General features: G+C 38.3%; 1 protein-coding gene across 5 annotated transcripts in view; it reads left to right on the forward strand.

The window, feature by feature from the left end:
• MAST4 (microtubule associated serine/threonine kinase family member 4) overlaps positions 1-16,207 on the forward strand; it is a 216,035-nt gene that overhangs the window by 89,230 nt on the left and 110,598 nt on the right. For all 5 annotated transcript variants that reach the window (XM_087715576.1, XM_087715577.1, XM_087715579.1 and 2 more), the window contains one exon: positions 7,356-7,387. In XM_087715576.1, coding sequence (XP_087571702.1) covers positions 7,356-7,387 — 32 coding nt within the window. The remainder of the gene's footprint in view (positions 1-7,355; positions 7,388-16,207) is intronic.

Consider the following 16,207-nt stretch of genomic DNA (forward strand, 5'->3'; position numbering starts at 1 on the left):
GAGAACCCCTGTAAAACGGTGCCCCCCACTCCCAACCCCCTGAGTAGTTGCAGTAGGATACCATGGTCGATGGTATCGAAAGCTGCTGAGAGGTCTAATAGGACCAGGACAGAGGAGCAGCCCCTGTCCCGGGCCTGCCAGAGATCATTGACCAACGTGACCAATGCTGTCTCCGTGCTATATCCGGGCCTGAAACCCGACTGAAACGGATCCAGGTAGATAGCTTCATCCAGGGACTGGGGAAGCTGACATGCTACCGCACTCTCAACAACCTTCGCTACAAAGTGAAGGTTGAAGACCGGACTATAGTTGGCTAAAGAAGCTGGGTCCAGGGAAGGCTTCTTAAGGAGGGGCCTCACCATCGGCTCCTTCAAAGTGGTGGGAAAGAACCCCTCTCTCAACGAAGCATTGGTAATCACCTGGAGCCAGCCTTGTGTCATCTCCCGAGAAGCAGAGACTAACCAAGAGGGACACGGGTCCAGCACACAAGTGGCAGCACTGAGTCTGCCCATAATCCTGTCCATGCCCTCGGGATCACAGGATCAAACTCATCCCAGATGGTCTCCACAAGATTCATCCCCATCGACTCGCTCGAATCTACCCAGTCAGAGTCCAAGCCTGTCTGGATCTGAGCAATTTTATTCTGCAGATATTCAGCCTTACCCTGCAAGGAGTCTTTCCCAGCTCCTTGGTTAAGTAAGGAGTGAGTCACCCAAAACAGGGCAGCTGGGCAGTTATCTGTAGACGCAATAAGAGCGGAAAAATGTTGCCATTTTGTCGCTTTTATCACCACTAAGTAGGATTTAATATGAATTCTTACTAGTGTTCGATCAGATTCAGACCGGCTAGCCCTCCAACCACTCTCTAGGCGTTTTTTCTGGTGTTTCATCTTCCGGAGTTCCTCGGTAAACCAGGGAGCTACCCGGGATCGACAGCGTGTCAGAGGCCGCAAAGGCACAATACGATCCAAACCCACAGTGGCCGCCATATCCCAGGCTTCCACTAGGGCTTCATTCGAGTTGTGAGCAAGGGATTCAGGAAAAGTCCCAAGCTCCATCAGGAACCTTTCAGGGTCCATCAGGTGCCTGGAGCGGAACCATCTAGTTGGTTCTGTGGTGAGGGGTAGAAGTATGAAAGTCAAGCCTGACGAGGAAATGATCCGACCATGACAAGAGTTGGATAGAAATATCCCCTAAATCTAGATCATTCATCCACTGTCCAGAGATAAAAATCAAGTCGAGTGTGTGTCCCCCATTATGGGTGGGGTCTTGAATTAACTGAGTTAGGTCCATAGCCATCATGGAAGCCATGAACTCTCAAGCTGACTCAGATGTCTCGCCAATGGAAGGCAGATTGAAATCCCCCAGGATCATAAACCTGGGGAAATCAATCGCCAATCCAGCTAACACATTTAGCAGCTCCGGCAGGGCCGATGAAACGTAGCAGGGAGACAGGTACGTAACAAAAAGGCCCACCTGAACTCCAAGGCCCCATTTCACAAAAAGGGACTCACTCCCACCTATCTGAGGCACAGTGGGGATGGTAAATAAAGCAACCCAAACTGTATATTGTAACCTATTAAATGAAATAACAAATGTTTAAGAATGACAAATGTAAAGAAGAATAACAATTATGTGAATGTATACCTAAAATGATATGTAAGAGAATAAAAATTAAAAAAAATTGGGAAAAAATGATTAGGGAGGCTAAAACGTATGAAGAACGGTTGCAGGAACTGGGTATGTCTAGTTTAATGAAAAGAAGGACTAGGGGAGACATGATAGCAGTGTTCCGATATCTCAAGGGTTGCCACAAAGAAGAGGGAGTCAAACTATTCTCCTAAGTACCTGAGGGTAGGACAAGAAGCAATTGGTGGAAAGTAGTCAAGGAGAGAAGCAACTTAGAACTAAGGAGAAATTTCCTGACAGAACAATTAATCAGTGGAAAAACTTGCCTCCAGAAATTGTAAATCCTCCAACATGGGAAGTATTTAAGAAGATGTTGGATATCCATTTCCCTTAAGTGATGTAGGGTTTCTTGCCTAAGCAAGGGGTTGGACTAGAAGTCCTCCAAGGTCCCTTCCAATTCTGTTATTCTGTTTTGTTAAGATGTCTGGTCTGTTAACAATATAGCCAGGAGAAAGGGCTGTTGGCTTATATAGTAACTCAGGCTTAAGAACATAGCCATAACCATAGCTTTACCAGAATGCTAACAGGATTGGGGCCATTCTAATCTCTGAAAAGAAGATGTTCCACAGAGCAGGGTCTACTGCAGAAAAAGCTCACTTTCCAGTCCCTGTCAGCTGACATTTTTGGGGTTGCACATTGATAAACCAGCTCATATTTTTTTCAATTAATTCTGAAAGATTGTTTGTTTATTTTATTTCATAGTTTGTATCAATAAATGTTGTTTTCCAGAACATATTCTGTTTCAGTTTTTCACAATTGGTTTAGCCATGGGTAGCCCAGTTTTCATGGTATTTTCGTTCAGCTTTATGATTTTATGAGTATATTTTTTTACCATATATGCTTGTGGACAAACCTATCCATAGGTATCCAAATTTACTTTGTACTTTGTCTAAAACTCTTGGCTTACCCATATGCATATATGGAATATATGGTATTACCCCCAGGTATATAGTATTCTTAGGCAAAACAGATTCTGAAATGCATTTCTTCATTGCAGTAGTATATAGGTAAATTTTACGTAAATTTAAAGATGTAGGGAAAATGCACGTAGTTAGTACTGTTGTGCAAAACCTCAAAATAGATATTCTGGAATGTTTAGGAACATGTATAAAGTGCATCACATAAATAGTTAAACAAAACTATCTTTTTCCAGTCTTATGGTTCTGGCTGTTAGGAGTAGCTTCTGAAGCAGCCACGTGGCCCTGAAAAAGGTGCTTCTGCTCTAATGATTTGAAAATAAGATATTTGAGTCTTTGGTTGTTGTGCAACAACAGAAAGATTGCAATGTCCAATACCAGACAAAGTAAAAACGGTGCAATTCTGAGCACAGATATGGGACAACCAAAACAAATTCAGTAAGAATACCACTTGGATAAAGGATGTAGATAAAAATAAAAAAAAGCTGAAATAAAAAAAATATAATAGCAGCAGAAATGATGGAGAAAAAGATAAAGAAAATCAAGAAGTAGCCAGCACCAGGTGAAAATGAACTGCATAGTTTTTGGTTGAAACATCTGACTGGTCTATACCAACTTACTGTCAAGCAGTTTAACAACATACTGCAATGAAATAAAATTGAAAATTGCTTAACATTTAGCAATGATAATGAAAAATTCTGCAATGAAAAGAGCAGAATCAAGCAATTCCAGGTCAATGCCATGCTTGCCAACAACTTATACATTGCTAACTGGTGTTGTGGCTGAAACAGTCCAATGGCATCTAGTTGAAAATGATTTCTTTCCATTTGAGCAGAAAGGAAACCACCGAAACAGTGCAGAAACCAAAGATCAATTCCTAAGTGACAAGATGATTTTGGAAAACTGCAAGAGAATGTTGACCAACTTGAACGTATTGTAGCTTAGATTGATTACAAGAAATTTTTTGATTCCTGATTGTTGGATAATCAAGTACTTAGAAATAAGGGTCAGTAGAAATAGTGGAAGCTTTGTGCAAAATCAGGGACACAATGGATGACATAATTACTTGTCCATGATGATAGACTACAAGAGGTTAACATCAAGAGATAAATGTTTCAAGGAGGCTCAGTATCAGCACTACTGATTGTCATTGTACAGATTCCTCTGTCAATTATACTGAACAAGTCAGGCCATGGCTATCAGGCATCAGAATCATCTGTCAGGCTATCCCACCCCCTTTACATGAATGATCTGACTGAAGCAGAATGGAAAAACTCCATTTGAAATAAAATAGCTGCTCAACACTGTCCATATATACATCCAGGCTATTAACAATGGAGTTGTACTGGGCAATGTGCTACCCTTACCATCAACAGTGGAAAAAAATAGTGACAATTGAAGATGTCTTATGGAAATAACATCAAGAGTCTGGATAAAGAAGATCACTACAAATACCTGGACTTCCTTGGACTTCCTTCCTTCTGTTAACATCAAGAATGTGGAAGTCAAGAAGAAGGTTATTAGTGAATACATCTAATATATAAGAATGAAGATGATGTTACAGTCTAAACTCAGTAGAGGAAATGCCATCCAGTCAATTATTACCTGGGCAGTTGATACACAATTAGAATTGTGGATCTGACTCAAACAGAACTGGAATCCTTGTATAAGAAGAAATATAATTATAATGAATTGTGCCATTCATCCAAGCAGCAACACTGACAGACTCTATATACCAATAAGTATAGGTGAGTATGAAATGTTGCAAGTACACCAGACAGTTGAAGAAGGGAGAAATGGCATTGGAAGAATATCTGAAGGACAGCAAAGAAGATGCAATGAAACTACTGAATTGGGAATACTGAATTGGGAAGGCTTATTGAGTTGTGGAGAGACCAAACTGGTCTACAAAAAAAGACTGAATAAGAAACATGACAAGGCAAAGTGTTACATGGGCAATACATAAAAAAAACCTAGCAGGTAAAGTAGATAACAAGACCTAGCAATGGCTAACAGCAAGAAAGATGAAGAAAGAGTGGGGGCTAATCCTTGCGCAAGACCAAGCCTTATGAAGAAATGCATAGAAAGCAAGGGGTAAGAAGACAGCAATAGACATTAAATGCTACCTCTAAAAAGAAGCTGAGGAAACAGTGGACTACCTGGTAGCTGTTGCAAGAAATTTGCATACAACTGAACACAAACAATGGCATGACAAACTAGCAACCAGAGTGCGTTGGAATATCTGCAAAAAATACTGTTTTTCTGCCATCAAAGCAAGAACCGGTGGGACCACAAAGTAGACAAAGTAATAGAAAATGAAGAAGCTAAAGTGATTTTGTAGTTTAGAAGTCAAACAGACAAGCGTTTGCCATTTAACATCCCAGGTTTAACAGTTGTTATAAGACAGACAAAAAAATCTGGATAGTGGATATTGCAATACATGGAGACAGCAGAATAGAACAGAAAGAATTGAAAAAGATGACAAAATACAAAGATGTGAAATGGAATATCTGTGGCAAAAAAAGTAAAAGTAGTACCACTAGTCATAGGTGTCTTGTATGCAATTCCAAAAACAATTGGAGCACCACTTGAACACCCATCAGTCAATTGCAAAAGGCAGCTGTTCTGACCAGCTTCCTGAACATGACAAACTCTCTGTAGTTAAATCAATGATTCATTTATTAGGAGTGTCAGCAACCCCAGCAAAAAGTTTCTCTTTCCCCACAGGCTAACAAGTCTGTCCTGCAGGGAAATGAATAGTTGTCTGCCACATCTATTCATCTCTGCCCCCTGCCTTTTATCCCCAGAGCTAGGGTGAGGCTTCGCTAGCAGTAGTGGCTCTTGCTTCCCAAGGATCGGTCCAAAGATTTCCACTCCTCTCCTCTCCTTTGCCTTTTGCGTATCCGTGTGTCAGACACTGGTCCCAGCTGTTCCTCTCCTCCCTCATCAGCCAACTCCAGACCTGGGGGCTGTTGTGTCTCCATCTGAGGGCTGATGGATGGTCCAGGCTCCACCTCTGTTTCTCTCTTTCTCCACCAGCTCCATTCCCTCTTCCCCCTTGGAGTTCTCCGGTTGCCTTGATGCTGACCCTGACTCCCATGTCTCCTCATCTGATTCAGCTGCTGGAGGGGCCTACATGAGGCAGCCTATAGGCCACAACAGCAGCTTTTGCTTGGAACAGTTTACTTTCTGCAACAATACGTTTAACACCGTCAAAGAACACCTGCTTATCCCGGATGCTTGTGAAAGACTCAATAGGTTGATAAAATCCAGGTATAAACAATTGGCAGTAGGACCAATAATACTAATAATAATGTGCAAAGTAGTATCATTAGATGTTAGATAACAGATGTGGGCAGAATAACTTGTAACCTGTTGCTTGCCTAGATAATTCTAAAACGTTAGTTCTACATTCATAAATAGAGGGGAAGTTCCTGACTTTGTTGTGAAAGATCTTGAATAATTCAAAATCCAATGAATAAGTATGGGAGGAGATTGTACTGTTTCATGGGGTGGTATTTTCAGTCACTTTACTCATCTTTCCTCAGTTGGCAGCTGAGAGGACAAAGCTGTATCTTTCAGTTGGTGATGTTCCCAATATGCAATGTGCCATCCTTCATGCCAGAGACTGAATAAAAAACCTGAAAAACATTTTAGTTGTATGCTTGACTTGAATAACAGAGAAAATTTAGTGTGACTAGGAACATTCTCCAGGATCCCAGGATCTGAAAGACGTTGGCAGAGCTATATAGGTTTTTAATGTTTATTTCTCATTTTGTTAACTTAACAGATGGGAAGAAGCAAATTCATTCCAACATTATTGAAAGAGTCAAAAAGTTTCATTTCCCCAGCTAATTGTTTTGCATATACCATTTTCTCTCATTCTAGACAAACATACTATAGCTGTGATGGCACGGGTGCCAGAAGTGGCATGCAGAGCAAAATCTCCAGGCACACGAACCATTGCCTGTTGCTCTTCGAGGTTCTGGCACGCTGGCCAGCTGGTCTTTACGTGTGCAGGAGCGCTGGAAACTGGAAGAGCAGCCACCCAGTGCGCATGGACACAGGGTGGCTGCTCTTTCGGTTTCCGGCACGCATGTGTGCTCCCGTTTCAGCACTCGGTGCCAAAAAGGTTCCCCAACACTGTACTATAGTATAGCAAAGGATTTTTTTCATTTTACTACTTTTTTCTCCAAACTTGTGGTTGTTATCAAAAAGTTTTAAAGTATCTTAATACCAAATAATGTTCACTGAACACATATGTATTCTTAACATATGTGCACCATGATTCATAATTCTTAGTCATACTCTTATTTACTGCTCTTGATCTTGTGATATTAATTAACATTTTACCATGCACTTTTAGACTGAAGAGTTGACAAACGACTGGGTGGTCTTGTTGCTGATAAACAATCAATCAATGCCAGACTCCAAAGTCTTCTATATGAGTCTCTGATGCTGTTTCCCTTATTTCCCAGGTTGTGTTCTTATATGTTTCAATGAGTTTTCTACAGTCTCAGCCAGTCTCCATACATTGTAATTAAACTATTCAGTTTATTACAGGTTTATTTACATATTCTGTATTTTGATATTCTTTGTATCTGCAATGTTGTCCGTGGCTAAAATAGTTAAACCTCAATTCCTGAACTAAAGTAAATAATAACAATAACAACAATAATAATAATAACCACGAAAATCTTATTATACTTTTGGAAAATAATAGTAAAATACTCTTTTCCTACTTTTGCAGAAAGAGCTGAGCCTTCCAAGAAGGGGAAGTTTGTAAGTAACCAATGTTTATTTTGATTACGTGTATTCATTATAAAGCTGTGACAGGTCCTCAGTATGTGTGTGTTATTAGTGACTGCTAAACAGGGGTTAAAGGTGGCAGTAGATAGTGGACAAATAAATTTTATACTGTAGTTCTTGCTTTATTCTATTTTTTTTCTTTACAGATATAATGTATCAATCAGGACAAATTATGATTTTTTTTAGATTAAGACATTTATTAATTAAATTATTCATTTCTATAAAAAAAGTTTCATTATAACAGTATATAGGTTGTGAATACTTTTCTATGAAGTTACATCTGTATTATTTTGAAACTCTAGAAAAATGCATAAATGCCACCCAAAATAATAATTTTTACTGGTGCCTATCATATCTTCTAAGAAATTGTGACTGTTAAATATGGAATGATTGATTGATTGATTGATTTGGCTTATATGCCAAATATATGAATGGGAAATAAAACAGCTATTGGTAGTTGCTTTAAGAAAGTTTGCCGCTGCTGCTGAACTTAGTAATGAGATTCTAGCTAAAAAACAATATTCTGCTATGTATTGGCACTTAAATAATTTCATCTTATCCCACTCCCATTTATTGCCATTTGCCAATCGAACATTAAATTTGGGAGCAGGTGCATTTTGTGACAATCTTGTTTCAATTAAACATCAAGCAGAATAGTTCACTGAAAATTTGCCAAAATTTTAATTATGAGTTGTAAAAATGTTGGTTGATTAACCTGCTTTCCATGCATATCTCAGATCTTTGGATGTTTTATATAAATAGTGAAACATAATTAATAGAGACAGTCGAGGTGGCACAGTGGTTAAATGCAGCACTGCAGGCTACTTCAGCTCTGCAGTTCGGCTGTTCAAATCTCACCGCTTCAGGGTTGACTCAGCCTTCCATCCTTCCAAGGTGGGTAAAATGAGGACCCGGATTGTTGTTGGGGGCAATATGCTGACTCTGTAAACCGCTTAGAGAGGGCTGAAAGCCTTATGAAGCGGTATATAAGTCTAACTGCTATTGCTATTGCTAATAGTAAATATTTGGGGGGGGGGTGTTATAACATTGTAGAATGCGATTTTTTAAAGGTGTAAATGATTTTACTTCAATGTCCAAACTGTATCTACATGCAACCTTATGGCCATTGTGGTGAGTCCTATTCCATTTTAAACTTTAGCTAATTGCAACTCAGATGGGATTGTTTCCAGTAAATGACCCTTTAAGAACATTTTGGCTTTTTAATTTATTTTGGGACTAATAGTCCTGAAATTAAGACCATTACAATATTATATTTGTCTACCTGGAAATAACAAAAAAAAAAATGCTGCAAATGACAGATGAAAGTAAATGACAAACAAAATTCCCATCTGTGTCAAGAAAATTCAGTACAGAAAATCAAAATTCTCTTTCTAAAAACTGTTCCTAAAACTTGTTGTGAAGGCTAGAATGCACGAGGATATAATACTGATACATTGTTTAATGTTGATTATTGGGAATAATTTTCACTTTTTTCTTGAGTTCTTTCATAAGATATGCTGTAATGGCTTGAAAAAATTATAGCAAAAATTTAAAATATTGTTATTTTGAGAGCAATTAGCAATGTATAAATTGCCCTTGATGGATGCATACTTAATACAAGATCTGTTTTCACTTCCTGGAGCAATATTAGAGAAAACTAGTGAATGTAGTACTGTAGTTGCATATCATATTGTTTATGTTACTTGATGGGAATAAACAGATTTTTCTTAGAGAACTAACTATGAAAATACTCAGAAAATTTGAGCTGAACCTTTCATCTATTTTACAAAACTATCAGCAGACTCAAGCTGTTGCTATAATGAACTGGTGTTTATGAATATGAGCATTAAATATTTCTTTTTAAAACTATTACACTGTAAAATCTTTTCCTTGTTATTTATTGAAAAGGTAAATTTGGTCCTTTTTTGAGTCTTTGTTTTAATCATTTGAGATTCTTATGATTGTTTTAGTAATGTCACATTCAAACATGACAGTAGGCTTATAAGTCTACAGAGAAGATTTTTTTGGGGAAAATTGTACAACATGTTTGACTTTAATACTGTTACAGTCTTATTTATCATTTGCTACATCTAATTTTAATGAAATATGTCAAAATGTCGTCTGTGAAAATATTTCATAGAATATTTGTTTCTATTATTATTTTCACAATCAGGCTATTGCAGGTTTCCGACATAGTAATCATAAGTGTCATTCTGTGTTGGGGGAAAAAGTGACTAATAGCATTAAGTGAGATGCTGAATACAAATTTCACATATGCAATTCAACAAGAATTATTAAGATACTTTTTCTTTAAGGTTTATTCTAGCATGTTTCCTAAAAGCTGATAAAGATTATAATTGATCTTTCCAACAGTAATTCTTGAATGTGAATTATTGGATTATTTTAAGGAAGGAAAGATAATAATGGTGGAAGATACAAAGAAATATTCTTATATTCTTCAAAATAAAATGATGCATGTTTGATACCAGTTTAAGTCCAAATTAAGAAAAATGCGGTTGTCTTCACAGACTTACAGATTTGTTTGAAATTTCAATTCTAATGTACCGATGCAGGAGAGGTCCCTGTGTCAGGAGCTCTAGGAGAACAATCATGAGCCATGCAGTCATTGGCAGTCTTATCTGGCATTTTATATATTTATTTATTGTTGGCTTTTAAAATTTCAGTGAGGAAGAGGTGAAAGCAGAGAAGTACTGTTGGCTGAATATTCAGCATTTTCATAATATTCCCACAAAATAGGATTTATCTTATCAAGAAATTAAGCAGTCACTATTTTCTCTAAGCAATTATGTATTATTTAAATAATAATAAATAAATCAAAAATCAGTTATGATTAAAAGCAAATTTACATTAACAAATAAATCCTTTGGGAAATAAATTACTTGAATAAGTTGCTCATTTGTCTGTTCTATTGTAAGGCAGAAGCCTATTTTGACTATTTTGAGAGAATGAATAAACAAAGGCATGTGTGAAAAGATGAAGCACTGGAGTGATCATCTTGATTTTGTAAAAAAAATTAAATTTAAAAAAAAAACAGGCTTACACAAAATTAAATGAAGTTAAAGAATTATACTTCCAAACATGAGGGAAAGCTCTACAATTTTGGGTTTTGTTTTTTATTTTGGCTGGGGAAGCCAACTGAAATAAATTGGATAACATTTGATAGCATGGGTGTTAAACGTGCCGCATCATGTTGCCGTCACCTGACGTTTTGCAACGTTTTTCCCATTTGCGGAACTAGTGTGGGTGTGACCTGTGCGCAACGAATCCTGCCCACAGGCTGTCAGTTTGACATTTCTGTTCTATAGCTAAAACAGCTGACTATGCTGATCTATTTCCAAGCAGTGTATACAAAAGTACACACAAATATATTTTACTTATAAAGAATATAGATACAAGTAGCCCTCGACAATTAGAACTAGATTTTCACTTGGTTAGGTTAGGTTAGGTTTATTCAACTTGTATGCCGCCCTATTCCCGAGAGACTCAGGGCGGCGAACAACCATGGGGGAAGGGGTACAAATGACAACAATTACAGACAAACAAATTAAAATATAACAGTCGCAACATTCAAATGGGGCTGGAAGATTCTTCAGCCCCAGGCCTGCCGGAACAACCAGGTCTTTGTGGCTTTGCGGAAAGCCGGAAGGGTGGTGAGGGTCCTGATCTCAATGGGGAGATCGTTCCAGAGGGCCGGAGCAGCCACAGAGAAGGCCCTCCCCCGAAGAGTTGCCAGCCAACACTGGCTGGTAGATGAAATTTGGAGGAGGCCTAGTCTGTGGGATCTAATAGGTCATAGGGAGGTAATCGGCAGGAGGCGGTCTCTCAAGTACCCAGGTCCAATATCATATAGGGCTTTAAAAGTAACGACTAGCACCTTGAAGCGTGTCCGGAGTGTAATTGGCAGCCAGTGCAGCTCGCGGAGGATAGGTGTAACGTGGGTGTACCGAGGTGCATCCACAATCGCTCGCGCGGCTGCATTCTGGACCAGCTGAAGTCTCCGAATACTCTTCAAGGGCAGCCCCATGTAGAGCGCGTTACTTGCTAAACAAGGCTGTTGTTAAGTGAATGGCACCCAATTTCAATAGTTTTTTTTGCCATGATTGTTAAGCAAATCATTGTAATTTTTAAGTGAATCTTTCAATCATTAAGCCAGTCCACCTTCTCCTATTGACTTTAGTTATTGAATGTCTGCTTACAAGATTGCAAACGGTGATCATGTGACTCCAGAAGGTTGAAATCATCACAAATACATGCTAGTTGCCAACTCAAAACTTTTGATCACATGACCCTGGAGATATTGTACGGGTTGTAGGTTATTTTTTTCAATGCCACTGTAACAAATGGTGTAAGTTAAGGTTTATCTCTATTACAAAGATTTCTTCAGTCTTAGAATACTTCTTTCTAGTCTTGGAGTATTCATCTGGAATGGAGCTTCAGAAATTCATGACTAAAATTTTAGTACCAAACTATTTGTGCCGGCAAAATGTAACAATACACACCACATAGCCCCTCAGTATGTTGACTATATCCTACTGCTTAATGTAGCTCTTCTCTACTTAAAGGTTAGCTGATTGCATATTTGATCCTCTATCACAGCGGTCCTCAACATGTGGGTTGCGACCTTTTTGGGGAGTCGAACGACCTTTTCACAGGGGTCGCTAAGACCATTGGAACTCCAAACTTTAGATTCCACCTCACGTTCCTCGAAAACCCCCGCGGATGGGCTCTGAAGTCATCACCGACTGTGCAGAGCGTTGCCGCGACTCCATGCCATGGACAACATAGGTGCGCATGCACACCCCATACAATTACAGCCTCAGAGACTTCGTAAGGGTGGGAACTTGTTCTCACTCGCCCGGGCTTCTGCAGAAGCTCTCCGAAGCCCTCCAAGGGTACTGCCAGGTACTTTTAAGAGTGAGTGATTGAATGAGTGAGTGAGTGAGACAGACAGAGCAGGGGCGGGTTGCTCCCTCTTCTCGGGTTTGAATGCAGGCGAGCGGGTGGTTTAGTGGCCCACCTTCTTTGCTAGTTTGGGCAGGTGGAGAAAGGAGGCATGCAATAGTTGAGGGCAAAGGTGCTTCCCTTCACCCTTGCTGGTAGGGGTGCTTTATCACAAGCCTCCTTTCTTTCTCTGCCTGCCTGAATGAGCGAAGGAGTTGCTGGCCCCAAATTGCCCACTCGCCCGCATTCAAACTAGCCCGCCACCTCCTGTCTATGGGCATGGGCTCTCTAGAGGGGGAGGGAGGTTCTTTCCAAAGACTGGCTTCTTTCCTTCCTTCCTACAGCTGGAAAACAGACATTTTCACAGTGGCGGCAGAAGCACAATCCCGGGCAGTCAGTTCCGGCTCTCCCTTCCCCAAGCATGTCCTGTTGTTTCTGGAGCTGCTTTTGCTGAATCCAATGCAGTGGCAGGACCCTTGCCATTGCTGAGAGCTTCACTGGCAGCCGCTTCTTGCCATCGCCACCACGCCAGATTCAGCAAAAGTAGCTCCAGCAGCAATGGGACATGGAAGGGAAGAAGGGAGGGGAGAGACAGAGACCACAGAGAGACAGATGGGGGAGGGAGGAGGGGGGTACAGAGAGGGAGGGAGGGAGGAGAAAGACAAAGAGCCACAGACAGAGACAGACAGAAACACACACACACACACACACAGAGAGAGAGAGAGAGAGAGAGAGAGAGAGAGAGAGAGAATTGGTAGCTGTTTTGTTTTTTCTTTCCTTTTTTTCTCTTTAAAAGAAATGCACTCTTTTCACTTAGAGCCGGGAGCCTGCTCTTAAACTTCCCAGAGGGAATCATGCCTTACGTAATGGGGGATGACTGACTGGCAAAGTTGAGGTCTTGTTTCAAGCGGTTAATCACTATGCTTTAATTATGTTCAATTTATAACAATAAAAATACATCCTCCATATCAGATATTTACATTACGATTCATAACAGTAGCAAAATTATAGTTATAGAGTAGCAACGAAAATAATTTTATGGTTGGGGGTCACCACAACATGAAGAACTGTATTAAAGGGTCGCGGCATTAGGAAGGTTGAGAACCACTGCTCTATCTGCATACTTGATCCTCTATTGCAGGATGTCAAATTCAATTTCATTGAGGGCTGCATCAGGGTTGTTTGACCTCGGGGGGCTGAGTATTCATGGCCATGGGCATAGTTACTCAATGTCTCTTTTGCCGGTGGCACCTTTGGTGGCCTGAGCACTCTGCCAGTGAAAACAGATATCGGGCAGGCTATGCACAGCAGTCCTAAGCTCCATTTTCACTGGCCGAGGCACTGCAGGCTGGTCCTTTGCTGTTTCCAGGGCAGCCCCATGGGCTAGAGCAGCCTTTGAGTTTGACACCCCTGCTCTATTGGCATACTTGATCCTCTATTTGCTATGGAATATGTCATCTCTCCCAATTATCAGTCTCAAAATTAATACTGTTCAGGTAATTTTTACTATAATATTTTTGTTTTATGATTTAAATATATCTCAACTGATAATGGAAATAAATTAATACTTTTGAAGCAAAAATATTAGCATGAAATTCAGTGTGACAAAAACTATTATTTTCTGTAATCATATTGTCTAGTAATAAATTGCTCCTTATTTTGTATGTAGCAGAATATAATAAAAGTGAATGTGAATCAATATGTCAGAAATCCTTACCAAATTGAAAACTGTAGGTGGGAACTAAAGAAGGAACACAATAGATTATAATGTACATTCTGTATTTCTCAAGTCACCCCTTTCTTGTATAGTAGGCATGTTCTTGAAAAGGTGTCTCATAAAAGAAGAAAGAGAAAGAGAGAGAAAGAATACCCTTTAGGTAAAAGGTCTCCAGCAATTGTTAAAAAGAATGAATAGATGAAACTCATAAAATTCAGTAGAAAATATCAAGCAGATATAGATAAAAAAGAAATAAACCTCCCCATCTTTATGTGATATTTCAAAGATACTTTCTCAGTATATTTATGTTTGAAGATTGTGTAAGCTTATAGACATTTTTCACCTTTTGCACTGATCTGTTAGTCCTTTCATCTTTAAAATGTTCATTTTTAATTGTTTACTAGCATGGTGATGAATTCTGATCAGTAGGCAAAAATACTAGGAAGATTAGGTAGGAAAATATATTTTATAAATATGAAAAAATTAGGTGATAGGATATTTGATAAAATATTTTAATCTAATATATTATTAATATTGGAACCTCCCTCCCTCCCCCCTTCTCTCTCTCTCTCACTCTCATCTCACTCTCACTCTCACTCTTTCTCTCCCAGTTCTGTTTGGTAGAAAAAGGACCCAATATATATTAGAATATGTTTGACTATATTTTCTAGGAACAACTCTTACTTACCTTAATAAATTCACCAATGCACATATTACATTTCATACCTATCAAAATATTACTTTCAAGTCAGATGCTAGTTTTTTATTTATGCTTCATTGTCAAATATGATTTGTTATGTAAAGTTCCGTTTGCATATGATAATTTTAAATACTTTTCAATTATTAATCTAATATTCAATAATACTTCAATTTTATTGTGGCAGTAGTATTCAAAACTTTTTATTGTAAATGTTCAACTAGTTTGTTAATTTGTTAATTTTTAATTTGTTAATTTTTAATTTTAATTTGTTAGTTTGTTAATTTGCACTATTTACACTATGTTTCAATTCACATATATTTGTAGATATCAACCATTACTTCTTTTTTTATGGAAATAAAATGTGGTGCCTATTAAGAAATTGATTTTGAAAATGTACATCGTTTCATTTATTTGGTGAAAATACCAATCATGAGTTGGACCCAGATTTAATGAAGCTTAATGTAATAATAAGTATTATAAAACTTGGTATATTTAAAAACAGTTACTAAAATCTAATGTTAGTACTTGTTTTGTATCCGTGTATTTTAATATGTTTTTGACAGTTAGTAAATATTAAAGTCCATTATTATGAGTATATCACTATATTGTATAAAGCTTATAGTGGCTAACATGCGAACAACAATGTATTGGCCTGCAAAGTAATCCCTTGACAGATAATCCTAGTTTAAATGGATATTGTGAACATACTTGGAGAAGAAATGGACATGCAAATGTAGAATACTGGCCAATTATGCCAAAATCTTAACAGTGTACAGGGGATGTTGCATTTTGTATGGTTATAACTATAGCTTATAATTTAGCACATCTTTTCTTCATTTTACTGAAACATTATGTGAGTGGTTTGATTGCCTAATGCCCAGACAGAAGGTAGAGATCAATATTCTGGATGATCTGTTCATGAACATTTCATAAGGAAGATGTAATGCAACTTGTAATACAACAGTATTCTATGACAAAAGCAGGTATAAAAATAAAAATAGATATGCTGCGTTTTTGAAACTAAAAGAGAAGGTAAGAACATCTATATGTAAATGGTCTGATCTCATGGAATGGAGTTGATGAATGCATAGAAATGAAGATGAAATGAATTATTATGAATACAGGGGGTAAAATATCAAAAAAATGTGAATGATGTAATATAGTTTGTTGAATATGCCCATAGAATGGAAAGCCATATATTGTTCAACTAAACGGAATAATGATCATGAAAAACTAGATATGCTTTTGGAAAAAATGATGCAACGCTTTGAAGGAATGTGATTTGGGGCAGAATTATTAGTTGACATAAATGGATGCATGAGATGGAAGATAAAGAAAAAGAGTTTGAACCATTTGGAGAGTCAAGAATGAATGAAAATGATGATGTGACCATCCACCTAGAAAAAAAATATGA

Source organism: Thamnophis sirtalis, unplaced genomic scaffold, assembly GCF_051295495.1.
Source record: "Thamnophis sirtalis isolate CommonGarterSnake01/CBP01778 unplaced genomic scaffold, rThaSir2_p1.2 scaffold_5, whole genome shotgun sequence".
NCBI classification, from domain to species: Eukaryota; Metazoa; Chordata; class Lepidosauria; order Squamata; family Natricidae; genus Thamnophis; species Thamnophis sirtalis.